This window comes from Phascolarctos cinereus, unplaced genomic scaffold (assembly GCF_003287225.1).
Source record: "Phascolarctos cinereus isolate Bilbo 61053 unplaced genomic scaffold, phaCin_HiC Scaffold_9;HRSCAF=440, whole genome shotgun sequence".
Taxonomy (NCBI): domain Eukaryota; kingdom Metazoa; phylum Chordata; class Mammalia; order Diprotodontia; family Phascolarctidae; genus Phascolarctos; species Phascolarctos cinereus.
The window spans coordinates 34,518,783-34,540,761 of record NW_027556402.1 but is presented as its reverse complement, the minus strand read 5'-3'; the positions used below and the strand labels follow the sequence as shown (position 1 = coordinate 34,540,761).

At 41.3% G+C, this 21,979-nt stretch overlaps 1 protein-coding gene across 1 annotated transcript in view; it reads right to left on the bottom strand.

Annotated features, from left to right (window-relative positions):
* Positions 1-20,851, bottom strand: part of TSPAN5 (tetraspanin 5) — a 219,165-nt gene extending 198,314 nt beyond the window's left edge. Inside the window, exon 1 of the mRNA XM_021008377.2 lies at positions 20,672-20,851. Coding sequence (XP_020864036.1) covers positions 20,672-20,752 — 81 coding nt within the window. The 5' untranslated portion in view covers positions 20,753-20,851. The remainder of the gene's footprint in view (positions 1-20,671) is intronic.
* Between the last annotated feature and the right edge of the window lie 1,128 nt (positions 20,852-21,979).

Genomic DNA, 21,979 nt, shown 5'->3' with positions numbered 1-21,979 from the left:
GATCAAATGTACTCTTCTTTTTGATTTTTAAAACCCCTATCTTTCCAGCTATTTGGACATTCCATCTCCTCTTTCCCCAAGACTCTGCCATGTTGGCTGTCTCTGTCTTCCTCCCCTACTTCCTCACCTGCCTTTGCACTGGCCACCCCACACGCTTGGAATGTACTCTCTCACTTCCCCCTCATAGAATCCCTCTCTTCAAAATGCGGCTCAATTCTTTATTTTACAAAATGCCTTGTTCAGTGTGTCCACACTGATATTGCCCATTTTACACTGCAACATCCTTGAGGGTAGTTTTGCGGTTACACAGCATGTTATACATTGCTGTGGAGTACCTAACAGTGCCATGTGCAAAAGAACATATAATAAATACTTTGATTCTGGAAAAAAAAAGGGATGTAAGCTTGTATTCTTAGTGCCTAGCACATAAAAGGCACTTAATAAGGCACTTAATAAATACTTAATGATTAATTACTATTAACTGAACCAAACAAGAGTTCAACAGAAAAAAAATCTTTTGGTGTAGGATATATTATAAGCAACAGGGAAAGGGGATAGGAGATAAGAGACAGAGGATTCACTGAAGGAATGCAGTTATCCCTTCCACATCATGGGTGTTGGTGGCTCGGTACCCCCACCATGTGGAAAACTTACCTAAAATATTTTGGCTCTCCCTCAATACCAGAGAAAAAGCCTGAACTTTCTCTTTCTCTTTTATGGGGTGTTTACAGTACTTTATTGTAAAATCGGGGTTAAGTATTTGGTCATAGGCTATATGTAGGTCAGTGTTAAATTAAAATACTGTATGAAAAAGAAATAGAAACTTTTTATTCATTTTACCTTTAAAAAAGAAATTGTGCATATTTGTGGTATTAGAAGATAAAATATGTTGATATTATACAATGCTATTCATGTATTTTATGCATTTCTGAGTTTCTAACCCTTTTCTGTGTCATCCACTAGCCTTTACATGTTGTCTACAGCTTCCACAAAACTCCCCCAAAATTCCCATTTAATTTCTTATGCTGAGCCACCATGTATCAAAACCTCGATGGGGAAAGTTTTAACATGGAAGGGATAACTGAACTCACATACAAAAGAAAGCTTTAAATTCAGAAGGTGGATCATAAATGGTGATTAAAGAGAGAGGGAGAAAGTTTAAGAACCAGAGATACAGATCTGGGCTATGTAAAGACTCCAAGGGAAGAGGAATGGTAAACGAAGTTCAAGGACAAGAAAGAAATAAGGGCAAAAAACTGTCTTTAATATTATATTTGTGCACTCAGAGCTTAGCACAGGCACTCTGTACATGGTAAATGCTTCATAAATGCTTTTTCATTCATTTCATTCATCCTAAAAGGATTCATTCCTGAACAAAGCCTGAAGAAGCCTCTTTTCAATAGGACAGCCCAGCAGCAGTGTGGAAGGCTCACTGGCCAGGGCTTCATTTCCCTGCCCCTTTCCAGGCTGCCTCTGTGTGGCCTGGAGCAAGACACTGAACCTTGCTGGGTCTTGGTCTCAAAATCACGTCAGAGTCTAAGTAGCCTTCTTAGCACAATATTGATCAATGGGCAGCCTACCCTGATACTTGAACAATTTTCAAAGCTTCAGAGGCCACAACACTAGTCTTAAACTGCCTTTTTTCCCCCCATCTTCTCCATAATTTATTACTACTATAAGAACAAATTACATTTATTGAGTACTGTACATAGATCACTTCTGAGAAACTTTCACAGCTTAAGAAAGAAAACTGCTTTGTCTTTATTTCTACATAGAAAGTATAACTTGATTTTATATACAAGGGGATGGACATGTTCTTCTGGAGATGTCATACCATCAAGTCCATATATTGCAAACTGGGCAGCTAGGTGGCACAGGGGATAGAGCTCTAGGCCTGGAGTCTGGAGGACCTGAGTTCAAATCTGGTCTCAGACACTTTCTAACTGTGGGACCCTGGGCAAGTCAGTTAACCCTGTTTGCCTCAGTTTTCTCATCTGCAAAATGAGCTGGAAAAGAAAATCGTGAACCACTCCAGTATCTTCGCCAAGAAAACCCCAAATGGGGTTACAAAGAGTTGGACACAACTGAACAGCAAGGAAATACTGCAAATTGCATCTACAATATACCATTTCCCAAAAAAAAAGAAAGAAATTATTGAAAATGGAATGCTTGCACATCACTTCCATTTATTTCTGAATATATCCCTTGCCCCTACCCTCATCCCAGCAAACTATCCCATACAAAGCCATTCTGAAAAACCAACTGATACTTCTCCAGAGTTTGAAAGTATATGCAAACTTCCACATCCTTAGTTCCCTAGCTCTGCAAGGAAAGAAGAGTATTGTCTTGTCTCTTCCCTCTACCCAGGCTTGCATATACTATTTTTTTAAATATAAACAGAGAATACAGAAATGTTACAGGTTCTTATGTCCACAGGCATATTTTTTTTTCAAACCATACACACATCTACTTTGAAATACTGCCAAGGACCTCATGCAGTGGAAAAAAGTCTTGTCCCAGCTCTAGCACTAAGTGACTGGGTGGCCTTGGAAAAGTTATTTCATTTCACTAGGTCTCAGTTTTCCCATCTGTAAAATGGACTTGATTGCTTAAATCCCTTATACTCTAATATTACATTAGTAAACATTCTGATGTAAAAAACATGTCTTCCCCAAAAGTGCTTTTCAGTTTTCTGTTTAGTGATTCCATTCCCTTTAACTCTTAATCACTTGTTGGAAACTCTCTACAAAAGAACCTATGTAAAACTCTGTTTTTTGAACTTTTCTTTAACTGTTTCCTTCTCTTTTCAGGATAACTTTAAAATATCACCACATTCAAAAAAAGAATACTTTGAATATAATTATCCAATTCTGTAGAACAAATCATGATGACAATAATTAGATTATTTACTTTATTCACTTACCTTTTCCCTTTACTCATATTCTCCTCTCAAAAAAAAGGTTCAATTAAATAGGAATGATGCAAAGAATGTACAAAATCCTCTCTAAGCTTCAAGTTATGAGATTAAATAAAAAAACAGAAACTTAACCCTTTTCACATAAGTTGTCAAGAATCATCCTCCAGCTAAGACAGATTTTGAAAATAAAGGATGTAAGTAAACAAAAAAGGAGGTGTTCAAGAAGTCACTAGTCTCTGTTTATCTATCTGAATCAAGGCGATTTGTTGCTGTTCCGTCATTTGCCATGCTTTAGGAGCCCATTTGGGAGTTTTCTTGGCCAGGATACTGGAGTGGTTTGCCATTTCCTTCTCCAGCTCACTTTACAGATAAGGAAACTGAGGCAAACAGGGCAATATGACTTGCCTTGGTTCCCACAGAGCTAGTAAGTATCTGAGGATGGATTTGAACTTATGGAAATGAGTCTTCCCAATTCTAAGCCCAGTGCTCTATGGCCAGTACCACCTAGGCGCCTAAATCAAGGTCATGCTGGAAAGCATACCCACCCAAACTCCTTGTTTAAAAAAAATATCATTTGATATTATGAATCCTTCTTTGAAAGTACAGGGATTCCCAGCTGCCTGAAGGAGATGTATTGATTTTTCCCCCTGGTTCACTGAAATTGATAGTTTATTCACAAGACAATGTGTGTAGAGAGTGTTTCTTTTATATGTTGCCCCCAAGAATAACAATTAATTGAAAAGAAGAAACTGGTGATGTAGAAATAGATGTTTAAACAAACAAAAAAAATAACAAAAATCTTTAACTCAAGTTCTAATCCTGAGATACTACAACTGGTCCTCAACCAGAATGACCCAGGCCTCCAAAGTCTTGTGGGGGGTGGGGGGGTGGGGGGAGTCTATACCCCAAGGCATACTGTCCCCTGTGGCCTGATCCCCTTAACTGGATTCATCCAAGACTTCCCAGTTATGGTTCTACCTCTAGTTAAGGATCTCAAAGTACTTATTAAGCAAGCCATCTGTCCAAATATCATGAATCAAGGTCTCCCTTGTACTTGTGTCAGGGACCCTGGAGGTAAGAATTAGTGCAGTTTTCCTAAATATCTTTCCTGTTTCGGATGATCTAGTTTATTCAATGACACAAAGAGTAAAGACAAGTACAACTTACTGGTCTACCTTCTTCTGGATGGGGAAGAGGGGAGAGGAAAGAAAGGAGACAAATGTTCTTAAGAACCTCCCCCTGCTACCCACAAGCTCAGCAGTATGGTCCCCTCAGATTCTATCACTTATAGATTTGTTTGAGTTAACAAGCAATCTCCATTTAGTACTGATGCAAAGCAGAATTAAGAGAATGCTACACACAATGACCATAATAACATCAAGGCAAATACCTCTAAAAGACATCAGAAGTTATATTCCTTTGATGGCAATCCTGATTCTAGAGGATTGATGATGAACCCTATTCCCCTCCTCCCTAAAAGAAGAGATGGTTTATAGTGGGTGTGCACTGTTATACATACAGAGTGCATCTGTTTTGCTTATCTGTTGCTTTTCTTACAAGGGAGGGTTTCTTTGGGGGGGGGAAGGATTATTGGTAAGTAGCTATGATGTGAAAAAAGCAATAAAACATTTTTTTTAACTTTGTAGAAGGGCTCAACTATAGTATTCATACCTAGCTGTGATGGACTGTGGATTTGATGCCCTGTTATTTTCCTCCAGATAATCTAAAATTAGGTTGAGGGATCCTGATGTAAGGAAAAGGAATGAGGAAAGCTAACCTAGGATCTAGAGTCTGAAGAGAATTTATCCAACACTTTCATTCTTACAGATGAGGAAACTGAGGCCCAGAAAGTGAAAGTGACTTACATGAGTGACAGAACTAGAATTTGAACCTAGGACTTAACTCCAAATATAGTTTCCTTTCCAATTCTCTATGTTTGAAGAAAAACAATTTTCAAGCATGTTGATACTTTCTAGAAGGGGTTATGAAAATAGAATGGAGAATCCTTTGAACAACCACCAGGCACTTTGGGAGATGGTGTAAGAAGGGTACCAAGAAGTGGGAGAGGATTAAAGAGGACCTTTGTTGAACTGCTTTTGAGTTGACCAGACAAACTTCAATGGCCTGGACTGGTTCTCTTTCTATCCCTCCCTGCATTCCTGGGAGAAGAGAGAGAACCTAAATACCTAAGACGTTACCCTAAAAACAGACACCATCATACATTATGAAATTTTTTGATGGAGAGTAAACAATAATTCCTATCTGAGGTACTGAGAAAAGTCCATTAAAAAAATCAGTGTTTATTTCAGTTTACATGTGTCAGGGTGGGGGAGGGCGAGGAAGAACTAGAATAGGGTAAAAGAGGGACAACCATTCTTAAGTCAGAAGGTGATAAAAAACCACTCAGCACTATAATGATAGCATGGGTCTCTAAGCCTGGAAAAAATCAAGGACCAGACTAGGCCTGGGAACTTTAATTAAAGATTAAGTCAGCAATCTTAGACACTGCCGAATCTTAATCTGCCTCCAGGCCACTTTTAATGCCCATCTTCTTGGTATATCTATTTAGGAATCTGTATACTCTTTTCCCTTGTTTTAAAAAAAAAATCTAGAAAACTATACTCCACTGGTCTGAAATTTGTAGGAGAAAATCAGTAGAAAGAAGATATGTATTCCAGGATTGGACATATAGATACAGCAGTGGGTGCAGAAGGAAGAAAGGATAACTAGTAATCCAGCACAGCAGAACTGTGAACCCAGGAAGCCAGACAGGATCTAGGTCCAAGTGGTCCAGAAGATTCTACGCCTCAGGAAATGCTTAAAAATTATCAAAGGTGAAAGCTCTGAGGCTAAAGGCCAAGATCCTCTGGACCTATTCCAACAGGAGGTGCTGGTGCCCCAGTAAAATGAAATGGGCCCAGGAACCAGCACTCAGCTGCTGGACAATACCCAAAGCAACTTCCAACAACTTTGCAATTTTGCCTGAGGCCCTGGTCTACAAGGCCCAGAATCTACTGGTGACTGGATTACCTGCATTAGTTTACTGATGGAACAAGCCTCCAGGAGTTCCCACTCTGTGCTAGGCACCTACAGTATAGAACATTAAGAAGGCATTGTTCCTACTTCAGTGAGATTCACACCCTCTCATGAAGTCTTTTGGAAGACTGAGCACCCACGCACAACTCCCACCCATGTACATTAACCCTTAATTGCTGCTGGACTCTTTTACCAACTAAAATTAGGATGAAAAAAATCCACGGCTCCCTGTGTGACCAAAAAAAAAGCTTTCATTCAGTTTGCAGAGTGGTGGTACGCTATCTATCCTATTTTTCCTTTTTAGGCAGATCTAAAAACATAATACCTATTTTCGACCACAGTGATAAACTCTTCCTTATAAAGGAATTATCCCACTTGCCTTTTTTTTCCTCTGCTTAATAAACAAACATTCCCTAAATAGTCAGTAAATGCAAAGCACTAGGCTAGATGCTCAGGACCCAAAGACAGAAATGAAGTTCTCCCTGCCTGTCCTTAAGGACCTTATCCAGGGAAACAAGGTATACACAAAATAGATTATTTTAATTCCATGAAATTGAAAAGCTTTTGAATGAACAAAATTAATGCAACTAGGATGAGGTTGGGAGGAGGGGAGGGAGTCAGCTGGGGAAAAAAATCTTTGCTGAATTATTTCCAATAAGGGTCTGATAGCCAAGAAATATAGACAACTAATAGAAATACCATGTATGAGACCAAAGGCCATTCCCCAATAGAGAACCAAAAACATTCACTAATAGAGAATTGAGCATTTATCCAAAGATTATGAACAAATAGCTCTTGAGAGGAATGATTTATTGGACCCCTATTTTATTCCAATCAGTATTAATCAGTTCACTGTGATTCCATAGGCATAATGATTGTTAGCAATTATTAATGATCTACTCATCTAGCAAAATGCTAGCCAATCTAGTTAGTCAGTCTGGTTAATTAATATTATTAGCATTAGAAGTACATAGGGGCGGCTAAGTGGTACAGTGGATAGAGCACCAGCCCTGGGTTCAGGAGGACCCGACTTCAAATCCAGACCCAGATACTTACTAGCTGTATGAGCCTGGGCAAGTCACTTAACCCCAATTACCTACACACTTACAAAAAAAATTATCTATATTAATACACATTTTACATACATTATATTTAGGGATAATTAGATAATATAGATTATTTCTTATAATACACCTCAAACTTTAAACTACAATCTGTCAGTTTACTGTTCAGTATTCACTAACCTGTTATAAAGGTCACTTGCCTTAACCACAAGAATGCTGAATAGAGGCCTCCACCCTTTTGGGTGTTGAATGAGTGACCAAACCCAGTGTGGGTCGGATGCCTTGATGTGATACAGAAAGTCCCTCCACTTATTTTTGTATCTCTCGACCACCCTCTTGCCCAACATGAGGAGGGCCCATCTTATGACCACTTGGCAGAGATGACCCTTACCTTGCCCATCCTGTGACCACCCATGCTGGTGCATCTTTTGGGGGGAGGGGGGGGGGAGGGCTAGGCAATGGGGTTAAGTGACTTGCTGGGGCCAAACAGCTAGTTAAGTGCTATGTGTCTGAGACCAGATTTGAACTCAGGTCCTCCTGAATCCAGGGCCGGTGCTCTATCCACTGTGCCACCTAGCTGCCCCTTGGTACATCATTTCTAACACTGCTGGAGGGTCATGAGCAAAGCCAATCAACCAATGAGACTATGTATTTTACTTTGCCTCTTCTGAGTGTTTGGGTATCAAGCTCTATAAAAATGAGGCCCTGTGGAAAGGGGGCATCTCATATCATGAGGAAGATCTGAGGTCCCATTCACTGAAGGGGCCCAGTCCCTTTAATAAATGGTTAATGGCTCGGAGCTCTGCCCCAGTGGTTTTTCTTGCAGATTGGACAGTTTTGGACTCCACATTCTGAATGCTCCAATAAGAAAAATTCAGATCAAAATAACTCTTTAGGTTTTACCTCACAACCAGGAAAATTGGTAAAGATGACATAAACTGGAAATAGTCAGTATTGAAGGAGTTGAGAAAGGTGGATATACTATTAAAGGTAGAACTCTGAATGATTCCAACCATTCTGGAAAGCAATATAGAATTATTCCAACAAAGTGAAGAAAGCATCCTTACAACTCTGACCCAGGGATTCCACAGCTAGGCATATGCTCCAAGTAGGTCAATGACCAAAAAAAGGCCCCATATCCACCCAAATACATATATAGCAGCATTCTCTTGTAGTAGGAAAAAACCAGAAAGAAAGTAAACATCTATCAATGAAGAAGGGCTAAATATATCAGTGTCATATTAAGATTAATATAATGACTGCAGAAAAGCATGGGAAAACTTATATGAACTGATGGTAAAGGAAGCAAAACCAGAAAAACAGTAAACACAATGACTAATAATAATAGTGATATTGGCTCGCATTTATATAGAGTTTATTGCATGCCTGACTATAACAATGTAAGTAGAAAAGACAAGAAAATAAATAAAAGTGAATGCTATGCAATTATAATAACTAAATTTGACTCCAAAGAAGGCTATGAGGAGTTGCAAGGGTGGGGAACCATGGGTGTGCACCACTACAGATGAAGTCAGACTTTTTCATGTGTTGGTCAGCTCCGAAATGGGTTGTTGTGGTCCCCCCACCCTTTTTTGTTCTTTTCCCAGAGGGTGAATGTTCAGACTCAAGGATAGCCTGTACAAAAGAATGAAGATGGGAGATAAGTGTCTGTGAGAAGATTACAATGCCCAAGGTTGGACTACAGAGAGTGTGTGAAGGGAAGTAACGTTTAAGAAGTCTAGAAAGGAAAAAAATTTTTAAAAAAAAGAATTCTAGAAAGTGGGGTGAGAGTCAAGCTGCAAAGGGCCAATTTGAGGGCTCTATATTTTGAGATGCAGTAGGGAACCAGGGCAGTTTGTTGAATAACAAGGAAACAACGAATGACATGGTCAAAGCCAGGCTTTAGGATGTTCCTTTGGTACTGGGTAAAGAATGAACTGGATGGAGTAGAGACTTGAGGCACAGAAAACAATTAGATTACATCAAAATTTGGCTTATTTTGTCTCAATTCAAGAACCTGGTATTAGCTCCATTTGCCCAAAATGGTCCCCTGACCGTCATAAATCTACCTACAATTTCAGAAGAAAGTTGCTGAGTTTACATAAACACATTGCTATGATAACACAAGGAAGGAGACAGAAAAACTGACAGACTTAGCATGCCTAGGGACACCAGCCAAGATGCCATTTTCAGAGAGAAGATCTTAACACTTAAGGGGGAAATTCAAGCTAAAACCCCAAGCTCTACCTCCACTAAGTCCTAAGGAGGTCATGATCCGTGTTGGTGGGAAGAATATCTACATCCCATAGATTAAAGATCGCTGAAGTGCTGGCATCATCCAGACTGCCAGAGAGAAAGAAACCAGAAGCCCCTGCTTCTCAGCCCTTGGTAATCTGACGCTCCAGTGTGGCAGAAGAATTGGATTACATTTGATTAGGGAAAGGAAAACAATAAAAGTGTAATTAGCAAATAGCAGTAGATGGGAATCTATGTTTTGGTGGTCATGAGAGCAAACGTTGTGGCTGTGCCAGTCATTAGAAAGACAAGAATAGTATAAACAGCAAGGTATGGTGGGGAAAATGCTGGCTCAGGGAGAAGGAGGGAGGGAGAGAGGGAGGAAATGGAGGAGGAGGGAGATGGGAGGAAGGAGGGAGAAAGAGGGGAGAGGGAGAAGGGAAGAGGAGGAGGGAAGGGGAGAGAGGGGAAGGAGGGGGGGAGGAAGAGAGAGAGAAGGAGAAGGCAGGGAGAGAAGGGAAGGCAGGGAGAGAGGAGAAGGAAGAGAGAAGGGAAGGAAGGGAGACAGGGGAAGGGAGATGGGAGGGGGGAAGGAAGGGGAGGAAGGAAGAGGGGGGAAAGAGAGAGGGAAGGGGAGGTAGACCATTCATTAAGAGCTATGTACAAGGTATAGTGCTAAGCATTGACAATACAAATACATGCAAATAAGAAAGTCCCTAACCTCAAGGAGCTTATATTCTAATAGAAGAAAAATAACACAAAAGGGGCCACATAGACCTTTCTGGGATCCAGTTTCCTCATCCAGAAGATGGTGGAATTGGACTTTGTGGCCTCTGAGGCTCCTTCCAACACCCTATATCTATGTTCCTACTGGATGCACTTTCACTGGCAGACTGTAGTTGAGAAGAAAAAGCTTATGCCTTGATGTGAATTTATTATATACATATATATAATATATATATATGAATACATAGATATGCATGCATATATAGAGAAGGAAGCAAAGAAAACTTCTAAATCAAAATATGGAGAGGTGAGGAAGGGGCTATAAATGACAACTCATTCTACATGTGAATCAATTTAACAGATTTTGCTGCTGCAGATAATTTCTACACGAAGTTAATGAAGGTCTGGATTATGACAAATTACAGGGAGTGAGCCGTTATTTGCATAAATGTGTACAAAATCTCAATCAATATCAAAGTATTTCATGCCAGAGATCTCCTCCATGGCATTCAAGATTTCTCCTTTGATTAGAACTACTGACTTGGCAGAACGAAGTTTTAAAGCTGTTTGGGGAAATGTAAGTTGGAAGCAAAATATTACACTTAGAGAAATGCTGAAGGCAAGTATTTCTCTTTTACTGGGACTAGTTAATTAAGTACAAAGCATTAAAATGGCTGGCCTGAATATTTATTAGAGCACCAGCTGTCCCCTCCAGATTTTTAGAAATTCTAGCCTCAGTGCCAAGCATAATGTAGAAAAGATTTTTCAGAAAAAAAAAAAGTCTATGCCTTCTACTGCTTTTCAGAACAATAAATAGTCATTAGACGTACTATAGAATTTTACAATGCATTTGATAGGCAAGGAACCACATGTTTGCCAGTCACCGTCCTGTTTTTCGAATTCATCTTACTAGAGAGTTGAAACCAAGATCATCTTGACATTACTCATTTACATTCAGGACTACTGTCCTTTGTGTACAAATGATTGTGGCATAATACTGACAATGTCAGCAGTGCCTTGAATTGCTTTTTCAGCGGTAACAATAATGGTGATACAGCCAATGAAATCTCTCAGAAAGCATTTATGTTTTTATTTATTTACAAGCAGCTGGGTGGCATAATTCAAATTTTCCCTCTGAAGCTAGCTGCGTGATCCTGGGCAAAGCACTTAACCTCTGTCTGAATCAGTTTCCTCATCTATAAAATGAGAATAGTGGTAGCATCTACCTCCCAGGATTGTTGTGAAGATCAAATCAGATATTCGTAAAGTGCTTTCTAAATCTTAAAGCACTGTTTAAATGTTAGCTTTCTTTTTTATATTTTATATTTTACAAAATAATAAATATTATTGTGACTTTAGGGATATTATTACATTTACAGAACCACTATAGAGTCCCAGAGCAAAAGATAACATAACCTACTAGATAAGAGGGGGAACCCTGATCATAGAAAGTGTGGGACAGCAGACAAAACTCTAACTTGGGAGTTAACCATTTGTGTGACCTTGGCGAGAGGCTGCTTCATCCCTCTCGGCCTCAATATCTTCATCTGTATGATGAGGAGGCTGAGCTAAATTATGTCTAACCCTAATCTCATTTAGGATAATTTGTTGTTCAGTCGTGTCTACACTCTTCGTGACTCGATGGGCCACACCGGCCAGGCCAGGGGGGTTTTCGTGGCAAAAATACTACAGTGGTTTGCATTTCCTTCTCCAATGGATTAAGGCAGAGGTTAAGTCACTTGGCCAGGATCACATAGCTAGTAAGTGTCTGAGGCTAGATTTCAACTCAGGTCTTCCTGACTCCATATTCTATCCACTGAGCCATCTAGCTGCCTCCTAGGCAAACCAGAGAGTAAGTGGCTTGCCCAAGGTCACATAGCTACTAAGTGTCTGAGGGTACTCATTTGAACTCAGGTCTTCTGGACTCCAGGCTCAGTGTTCCATTCACTAACCCATCTAGCTGCCTCTTTAATATAATAGCATAAGGGTCCTCCCCCCACCCCAAACATAACCAATCCATACAAGAGCACTGCCCTTACTTTAAAAAGGCAAACTTCTTTGATCTACTATTGCAAACTCACCCAGAAATTTCCCATCTATAGAATTATTGCAGAATTCAATTTGTTTAAACAAGCATTTATTAGGCACCTATTATGTGTAATCTATCTGACAAACATACCATAAAGATTCAGTGGTAGAAAGCATCCCCAAGGAAGAGGTGCTCCTAGAGCCAAAGGCCAAAAGAGAGACTACAAGGTAGAGAAAATCTCCTTCACTCAACAGAACCCTGAAGAAATGGTCACCAACTTGACTGAGGCAGAGAGGAGAGGAAGGTCTGTCTTTCTGCACATTTTGAAATCTGGTCCACTAAACTGAAAGTATGTACAAGCATGGAGTGTTCTGATTATGCAGGAAAACCAGCCCCATCAGAGGAAAGGAATGCAAAGAGTAAGTCTTCCTTCCTAGCCTGGAAGAATTTACCAGCTAACACCCAAAATAGATTTATTTCTTAGCACATTAATTTCAGAGTTAGTGTCTCCCTATACCAGTCACATTCTCATTTATTTTTATTTTTGTTATAAATAAATGAGCCTTTTTTGACTAGTTAAAAAAAAATCACTAAAAGAAAAAAGACAAGCCAGGTGTTTACACAAGAGAACAAAAGGTGATAAGTGTGGCAGTTGGGGCCCAACAGATAGAGCATAGAAACTAGAACGGCAGTAACCTACTACCCAGGGTTGTTGTGAAGATCAAATTCGATAATTGTAAAGTGCTTAGCATAGTGACTGGCACATAGCACAATATAACTGTTAGCTATTATCATTATCATTATTATTATTATTGTTATTATTATTATTATGGAACCCCCAGACACTATGAGCTTCCATCTACTCCTACCCATTTTCAGAATTCCTGGGATTCTCTTCCTTCTTTGAATAAAAAGGTACATGCAGCTGAGAGCATTCCCCTAGGCTGTGAGGTTACTGAAAAATAAAAGGACTTCCAGATACAGACCTCCCCAAATTCCATGCAACTGTCCATGCAAGAGTAAGATGGCAGAAACAAGGTCCTATAGAATTCATCTTAAATCCAATGAGACAATAGTAGGATTTAGCTCGAGGTGGTATATGAAATACTAGTTTTAATTATTATTATTACAGGAAAGGCATTTCATGGTTGCAACATTTCAAGAAGTTCATAAACGGTGTCAGAAGTAACGATTTTGAAAACTTTCAGACAAATCAAGGTTCAAAAAAGCTATCCAAGGTCTTTGGCTAAAACAAATGAAACATAATAAGAATAAGGCCCTTTGCTTAGTTTCAAAATGTGAAGAGCACAAGCATAGGATGGGAAAGATTCATTAAAGAGCAGCTCATATGGGGAAAAAAATGTAAACGCTCTCCCCCGTGAAGCTTTTTCCCTCTCAGAGCTGAGGGTACAATTGGCTACAAGAGAAAATCCTTCCATCTCCCAAGTCTTCTCTTTTCCAGGCTAGGCATTTCCATTTCCTTGAAATTTTTCTTTATGGTATGATCCATCCAGAGCAATTTGACACAGACAAAAAGCATTGTCTAGAGGAGTTGCTTAGGAAAATAACAATGCTTAGATATCGTGGGCAGAAGAACAAAATAGTAGTCATCAAACATGGACACATCTGAATGGAATAGGGGACAAAAACTGGTGGAATTGATCTTAGGAGTATGCAAACAGTTTCTTGGGATTCCTACACTCAATAATCTCTCCAGTCTCAGTTCTAGGATTCAGACCCTAGGATGTTTGGCATGGGAGTAACATGTAAAATACCTGTGACTCACTAAAATCATCTTTCCAAAATACATTTACTCTTACGGATTTTTAAAAGATCATCATATATGATGGTTTATTATTCTGCTGTAGTCTTTAAGAGGCAAGGTAGCACAATGGATGAGGGTAAAACTGGTGATCAAGTCTCACTCCTGGCATATGTGGAATGGGTGGCTCTCAGTACGTCCAGGCAATTGTCTAAGCCTATAATTTTCAGATGATTTGTGAAGGCATCTTTCATACCAAGGGAAAATCAAAAGGCACTATTTGGAGGCTCCTTTCCTCTGCCCTCTTCCCCCAAAAGAGTAGTGAATTTTTTTCCCCTTTTGTCCTTCTACTAGATTAAGGTATTAAGTTAAATAAAACACATCCACAAAATCAAGATCCCCTTTGGAATACTGTCAGATGTAAATAGCTTACTTGGTATTTTCTTTTAAAGTACCCAGCATCCTAATTTTGGCTCTTGAAAACAAAGTTCACTCCAAGAAACAAGTTCGATGAACCCTAGTAAAAGACTCTCAAATTCCTAGCTGGAGTGCTTAATGCTCTCCTGTTTCAAGGAAAGAGGAAGTTCACATTTCTGTGCTTAGATTTCTTGTGCTGTCAGATAGGAAAGATCATATGTTTTTAAAGTGCTCTGAAATCTTCACATCAAAGACCCCTTAATTACAAAGCATCCTTCCTAAAAAGAGTTTACTTTCACTTTTTGCTGGGGACTAAATATTATGAGGGCATCTAGATGGCAAAGTGGATAGAGCAATGGGCTTGGAATCAGGAAGACTCATCTTCATGAGTTCAAATCCAACCTCAGATACTTCCTAGCTGTGTGACCCTGGGCAAGTCACCTAACCCTGTTTGCCTCACTTCTTCATCTGTAAAAATGAGCTAGAGAAGGAAATGGCAAAATGTTACTCCAGTATCTTTTTGCCAAGAAAACCCCAAATGGGGTAATAAAGTGGAGAGCATGACTAAAAAATGACTGAACAAAAAAATATTATTGACATATTAAGATGGGCTGGTCCATCTAAATGATCTCACCTTGGCAATTTATTGTGGGTGTTGCATTATTTGTTTTCATACATTTCCTCTTCTGCTCCATTCAACTTCCTAAAGGCATCATCCTCAAGGGAAAATATGGCAGTACATTCTCAGTGACCCAGAATGCATGCAACTAGGGTGAGTGAGGTAGTATTCAATTACTTTTCCCACAGAGAAATCCATATCCCTTCCTTACACTTTTCCCATATGACATTTACATAACCATATTTAGCTTTCCTCCTACTATCTCCCTGTAAAAATTCAAAAGGCAGTTTAGACTCCCATATGGTTGCCACTGAAGCTAACAGATGCCTAGCAAATTAAGGCAAAAATTATGACATGTAAAATGCTGATGTATCATCATTCTAACACATCTTGCAATTTATTGTGAATCACAAGATTCATATTCCTATCTGATATACCCAAGATTTCTTAAATTTCCCTGTTTTCTGAATTTAAATACCAGAGAACAAAATGAAAAGATAAACTCTGCCCTCTAGTCAAGTCAATAAACTTTGATTAAGGTGCTACTAAACTCTTGGACATACAAAGGCAAAAGACAGTTCCTGCCTTCAAGGAACTCACAGTCTAAAAGTGGAGACAACACGCAAACAATTATGTCAAAACGAGACAGAGTCAGGATAAACTGGAGATAACCTCAGAAGAGGACCGCTACGATTTGAAGAATGCTAGGAGGCAGAGATGAGAATGAAGAGAGTTCCAGACATGAAGGACAGTCAGTGAAAATAGACAGTCAGAAGATAGAATGTCTTGTGTGAGGAACAGCAAGGAGGTCAGTGTCACTGCGTTGAAGAGTACGTGAAAGGTACTATGATATGAGGATAGTGGCAGAAGGGGAACAGGTTATGAAGAGTTTTAAAAGCCAAAAAGTGGATTTTACATTAATCCTGAAGACAATGAGGAGTCACTGGAGTTTCTTGACTAGGAGGGGTGACATGATCAGACCTGCTATTTGATAGTTAGGGTGGATTAGAGAAAAACTGAGGTAGGAAAAGCAACCAGAAAGTCAAGGATGAGATGATGAGGGCCTGTACCAGGGTGGTGGCAATGACAGAGGAGAGAAAGGGGCTAAAAGAGGGATGTTTGGGAGGTAAAAATGACCAGACTTGGCAGCAGATTGGAAGACTAAGGAGTAGAGGATGATACCTCCACCAAGTTATATACTTCCACTCTACCAGCACAGTATGAGATCTGTATATAACTGAGAAATCAATTTAGGCAAAAGTCTCCAACCATTGGAGGGAAGAACCCTGGTTCAGATTCAGAGGAACTGGGTGCTAGTTCTGGTTCTTCTACTACCTGGCTCTATGGTCTTGGTAAGTGTCATTGAAATTCTTTAAGCCTCTTGGGATTTTACAAAATGGGGAGGCAAAGAGAAAAAGGAGAGGAAGCTAGGTGGTGGCACAGTGGGTAGAGCACTGAGCCTGGAATTAGGATGACCTAAATTCAGATCTGACCTCAGACACTTAATCTCAATTTCCTCAACTGTAAAATGGGGACAGTAATAGCACCTACCTCCCAGAGTTGCTGGATCAAATGAGATTAATATTTGTAAAACACTTAGCACATATGCCTTATATGTAGTAAGTGCTTAATAAAGGCTTCTTCCATTCTCTACTAGTTTCCTTCCAACTCTTCACAGTCTATGAAACAAACTGTTCTCTAAATCACACCAATCTTGCAGCCTCTGTAAAGGCAAGTAAAAGAGAGAAATAGAAGCACACCTTCTGGAATATGTAAAACTTACAATATGGGTTTTATGGATGTTACAAGGAAAGACGATAATATCTACTGGGTAGAGTACAAACCTGAATCCATTCCCCCAGTTTGCAGCTGGCGGGAGAGGGAGGCTGGGTGTTCTCCTAAGTCCTGGGAGGGCAAAAGGGTGTAGTGACAGGAGAGTGTCAACCCAGTGATGGCTCGATATCTTACATGTGTACAAACAGGTAGTACTAAATGTACCCCTTGGAGAGTACCCATAGAAATGAGATAAGAGCACTAGATTTAGATTCAGAAGATCTTGGTACAACTCCTGACTGGTGCTGGGGATCAGAGTAATCTTAGGGAAGTGTCTTTGACCTCCCCTAACCTTGGTTTCCTCATTTGTAAAATGAAGGGGTAGGGGTTGTACCAAATTATTTCTAAGGACTCTTCCATCTCTAACAATCTCTGGGTAAGTCCAGCTCACTCTTTGTGGATTCTGGACACCAAGTATAACCAGCCCAAGGGTTATGATCCAGCACAGCTAGTGGGACTGACTTGTGTTACAACTTCATTATAAGTTCCTGTCTTTCTCAACTTCTTTGGCAGAAAAATGGTCAAAGGAAAACCTTTTTTTACCTCTAATGTGGCCCAAGCCATAGTAAGTTTTAGAGCTGGAAGAGACTTTAGACAAGTATTCAAACCTAATCATTTTTAAAATAAGGAAACCAAGGTCCCAAAAGGTTAACTGGCTTGTCCAGAGGCACACAGCTAGTTGGTGTCTCAGCCAGAACTAGAATTCACCCATCTGTACCTCATATTTTTCTTAATCTGTCAGAAATCGTACATCTCTGAACTCTCATTATTTCAAGTTCACTTTAGTATTAACAGCACAAGAGTAAAAGATTATGTTTCCTCTATTATATTCATCATCCTTTCCCATCCACAGAAGGAACAGATGTTGGCTTTGAATCAATAAAAAGCATATAGAATGGGTATGGGACCTGTGATTACTTTGGTTTAGGGAACTGTTCCAGTAAAAGATTCCCTGTACCCCAGAAGTTCCTTCGTCATGGGCACCTTTACAATCTGATGGATACTATAAACCCCTTCCCAGAATGATGTTTTAAAATAACTACAGTAAAAGGTTAGTGAAGATGAAGATATAATTTGTTCCCCTTCTAAGTTCATGGATCTCAATGCTGGTTAGCACATTATCTGCATTATTAGTCTTAGAAAGGTGCCTAGATCACAGAGAGAATAAATGACTTGACCAAAGTCAAATGGTCATTATGTGTCAGAGGAGAGATTTGAACCCAGGTCTTTTCAAACAAAGCACAGAATGTTACAATTTTTTCAACATTCAGGTTACAAGGTGCAGACCCATCTTCTTCTTTTGGGAATGGTAGTACTCAGGCTTAAAGCAGAGAGTAACTCATTGGGAGTATACAGAGAATAGGGAAGGCGACAGGTTCAAAAGATCTATCTGCCCATCCTCCTCTCCTCCTACTACCACACCCCATACTCCACCTACAAAGATTACTCGGGTTTGCCAATTATCTAACTCTATTAAAATGCAAATACCCCCAGGTACAGTTAAGTCCGTGAATCATTCACACCTAAGATTCCCTTCTAACTCCAACACTACGAATATCTGAATCTAAGAATTATTTTCATCAGATAAGCCAAAGGTTTGCAGCTACGAGCAGAGATCCAGTAACTGAGAAACTAGAATTTTAATAAAAGAAGAGTAGGGTGATTTTGGAACCAGGAACCCAGCTGGGGAGGAGGGTAGGAAAGTGAATGCTTTAGTCAGTCAGAGGCTAGCATATTAGGGTGGGGAGGGAAAACAGGATATAACAAGTAGAAAGGCTACCCAAAACAAATTGCACCCACATATACAAGTCTGCCTGATGCCCAGATGGGTAGCTTAATTTCAACCCCATAGTTCCTTCATTTAAAGTCCAAAACAAGGAAAGGTTCCATTCTTGGTTACACACTCTAAAGGCCACAGGGAAGCTAAATCTTTTTAATGGTCTCCCCCAATCCAATGCCACACCACTCCCCTCCCTTCCCCACTCCCCAAATACTTTGATGAGGCTTCCGAAAAGTATAGTATTAGATGAGGCGAGCTAACAAAACTACCTAAATTCTTTCTGGAAAACAGACTCCAAATCCCAATACTGCCTTTCTACCCTTTTCTATGAGACCAAAATAAAGGCCTAATAGACCCTTCCTGTTTCCTATATTTGATTGTATTCAAATAAGACAAGACTATCAACTCTTACTACCAGCCCAAGAACCTTATATGTATTTAAGTTACTAAAGGTCCAGTCCCCACCAATTAAAATCTATGTTCAAAGCAGTCATTACCAATCACTTCAGAACAATTCTGACAGAAAACTGAATAGTGTGAGGGAAAAAGAAGAGGGTGAAAGGCAGAGGGAAACCTATTTCTTCCCAAGGAGAATTAAGCATAGTTTAGGTTGGAAGCTTGGCTGTAGTCACAGAAAACAGAAGACAGTTTGACAAGAACACCAGTTATGTATAATCAATCATCCACAAAAGCAGTACTGGACTGTTTATTATATTTATTCACCCATCCTCCTAATCTTATTCATCAGTCCTAAGGGCAGATGGCAAGACAGTACGGAAAGTGTTCTCCAATCCTGTTTCATTCTGCAAAACATGTGTTCTCAATGCGACACATGTAAAAAGAAAACATTGAAAAAAAATAAAATGAAAATAAAATAACCCTATTAAGAAAATATAGTAGAAGAAACAGCAATAAAGAATTCTTCTAAAAACACTTCTCAGAGACTGATATTTGCTCCTGCGAATGTAAAAAAATTTTAAGAGACACTGAATGAATACCTCACATTTGGATTCTTTGAGCTTACTAATGACCTTTTGATTTGATCATTCTACATCATCTTCCCCTCCTTTTTAGGGGGACTTTTAAACTTACACCAAGTAGTAACTGCCTGAAAACCCCAAGAACCACCATTTTTACTTTTCATAGTGGGAGAGTGGGCAATGTGAAGAAAGGAGGTGAGGGGGAGGAAGAAATCAAGGTCTTTGAAACACCTGTGTCTCCCAGGTCCGGAGAAACTCTTTGTCTGATTGCTGGATACCATTAGTGAGTTCAGAAAAAAAAAACCCGTAATAAAACAAAATAGAAGTCATTTCCATTATTTAACGGAGGTTTAAAACAAAGGACACGTTTTTGAGAGGCATTCAAGCGTTTGCTTTATTTCTCTAGCTAGCCCACCTTCTGGTTTGCATTTCTTCATCCAACCAAAAAAAAAAACCCCACTCTAACTCATCACTTAGAAAAGCCATGAGGCTAGTAATTGAGGAACTAGACTGAAATACATCTTGACGGTTACTAGTTATTGTTCTGCCAATGACAGATACAAAAATAAATCTTCCCCACCATCCACACCCACAGACGAGCCATTATGCAAAATGCTTTTCGGAACGAGACTTGGAAAGAATGTGCTAGAAGTGTTATTTATGTACATATTGTATACAGCACACCGTATACCACTCAAGCAGCATCATCCACACACAAAAGCCTGTGATGGAGAAGGCAGATAGCCTCGGTGCCTGGAACATACAGCAGTAAGAGCAGTGGCAACCTCATGTCCAATCAAATCCTTCTCACAAAGGTGGACTTCGGGGAGGGTGTTTTGCATGGTTAATCTGCCCTATTACTGCCCATGTATGCACAACATCAATATCCCATGGGAACAAATCTATTCCATGTCGCTGCTCATTGTCCCAAACTGCCAAAGCCTTGATCTCAATTTTTTCCCAACAATAGTTCACTCTTCTCCTTTTCCAGGGACAATCTGAGGCCTGGGAGCTGCCTTTCAATCTCAGTTTTTCTTAGTTCTCTCCCCCCCCCAACCTACAAAGGATTAAAATCTTAGCCCCTTACCACGAGCAGTTAAGAAAGAAAAAGAAAAAAAAAACCTAAGGCACCTTTTCTCGCTTCAGGGAAGAGCAGGCAAAAGCCCAGAGGTTTGGTGGAAAGTAAAAAAAGCGCTTGGGGCAGCCGGGGAGGGAATGATCGTGAATAATTACCGACACCACCGAGAATAATAATAACAACGACATAACTTACCCAGAAGATAACATTGAAGCCGAATATGAAGTATTTGATGCAACAACTGACTTCAGGACCTTTGTAGTGCTTCCCGGACATCCTCTGGGTTCATGAAGGCACTTTCCTGGGCAGCCAGAGTTAGGAGTCCCCGGAGCACCCCGACACGACCGCGAGCTTCCCACACCACAGGGCACGGCGGACCCCCAGGTCCAGGAGGGGCGCGGGTGCAGCCCCTGCCGCGACCACCTCGGGCTCAGCAGCAGCAGCTGCTGCCGCAGGAGGAGGAGGAGGAGGAGGAGGAGGAAGAAGAAGAGGAGGCGGCGGCAGCGGGAGGACGAGGGCTGAGCTGGGCGCCGAGGAGCGGACTCGGAGCGCGGCGGGGCGCTGCTCTGGGCTGGCTGCCTCTCTCCCTCTCAGCCGGCCACTCTCCTGCACCGAGGCCCCGGCTGCCGAGCCGAGCCTCAGGCGAGCACACCGGGAAGAGGGCTCGGATCGCAGGCTCCCCAGCGAGCTAGCGCCCCTGCCCCTGCCCCTGGCTCTGCAGCTGCTGCTGCTGCTGCGGCCGCCGCGGAGGCTCCCTCTGCTAGGAGCGCACGGGTCCCACCGCCGGCTATGTGTCGGGCCGGCGGGCTGCTTTGCCCGCGGCCAGAGGATGCTGCGTGGGGACGGGGTTCGCCCGCGCTCGCTCTTTCCCCTCGAGGAGCAGCAGAGGGGATGCACGGAGACCCACGCGCGGCGCGCACACACTCACGCATCCACACTCAGGCACTGGAGAGCACCCGAGCCCCTTTGACACAATAACGTGTCCTCTTCCTCCTCCTCCTCCAGAGCTGCGGCCTCCCACCGCCGTCTGGGCCCTCCCCCCCGCGGCCTTTCTCCCCGCCCCCTTGGAGAAGGGGGTGGGGCTGGGGCGGGGCGGAACGGACCCTATCTCCCTGCAGTTGGGGCTGGTGAGAGAGCCGAGGGGGGCGGGGGAGTTCCGCGGAGGCCACCAGCCTGGGTGGTGGAAATCAGCAGCATCTGCGATTCCACCCAACCACTGCCAAAAGGAGGAGTCGGGACCCCTCCTGCGGGTCACCTTTCCAAATGGTGCACGCACACACGCACACACACACACACACACACACACACACACACACACACACACACCACGCACACACCACCCCCAGCTCATAGCCTCGGCCCGAGTCGTACAAGGAAAGATGCATACAAAGGTGGCATCCCTGGTCGGGAGGACGAAAAGCAGGGCCAGAGAGCTAGCTCTAGAATCGGGGGCCCTGGGTTCGAATGTCCGTTCTGCTATTTACTGGATGTGAAACCTTGAGT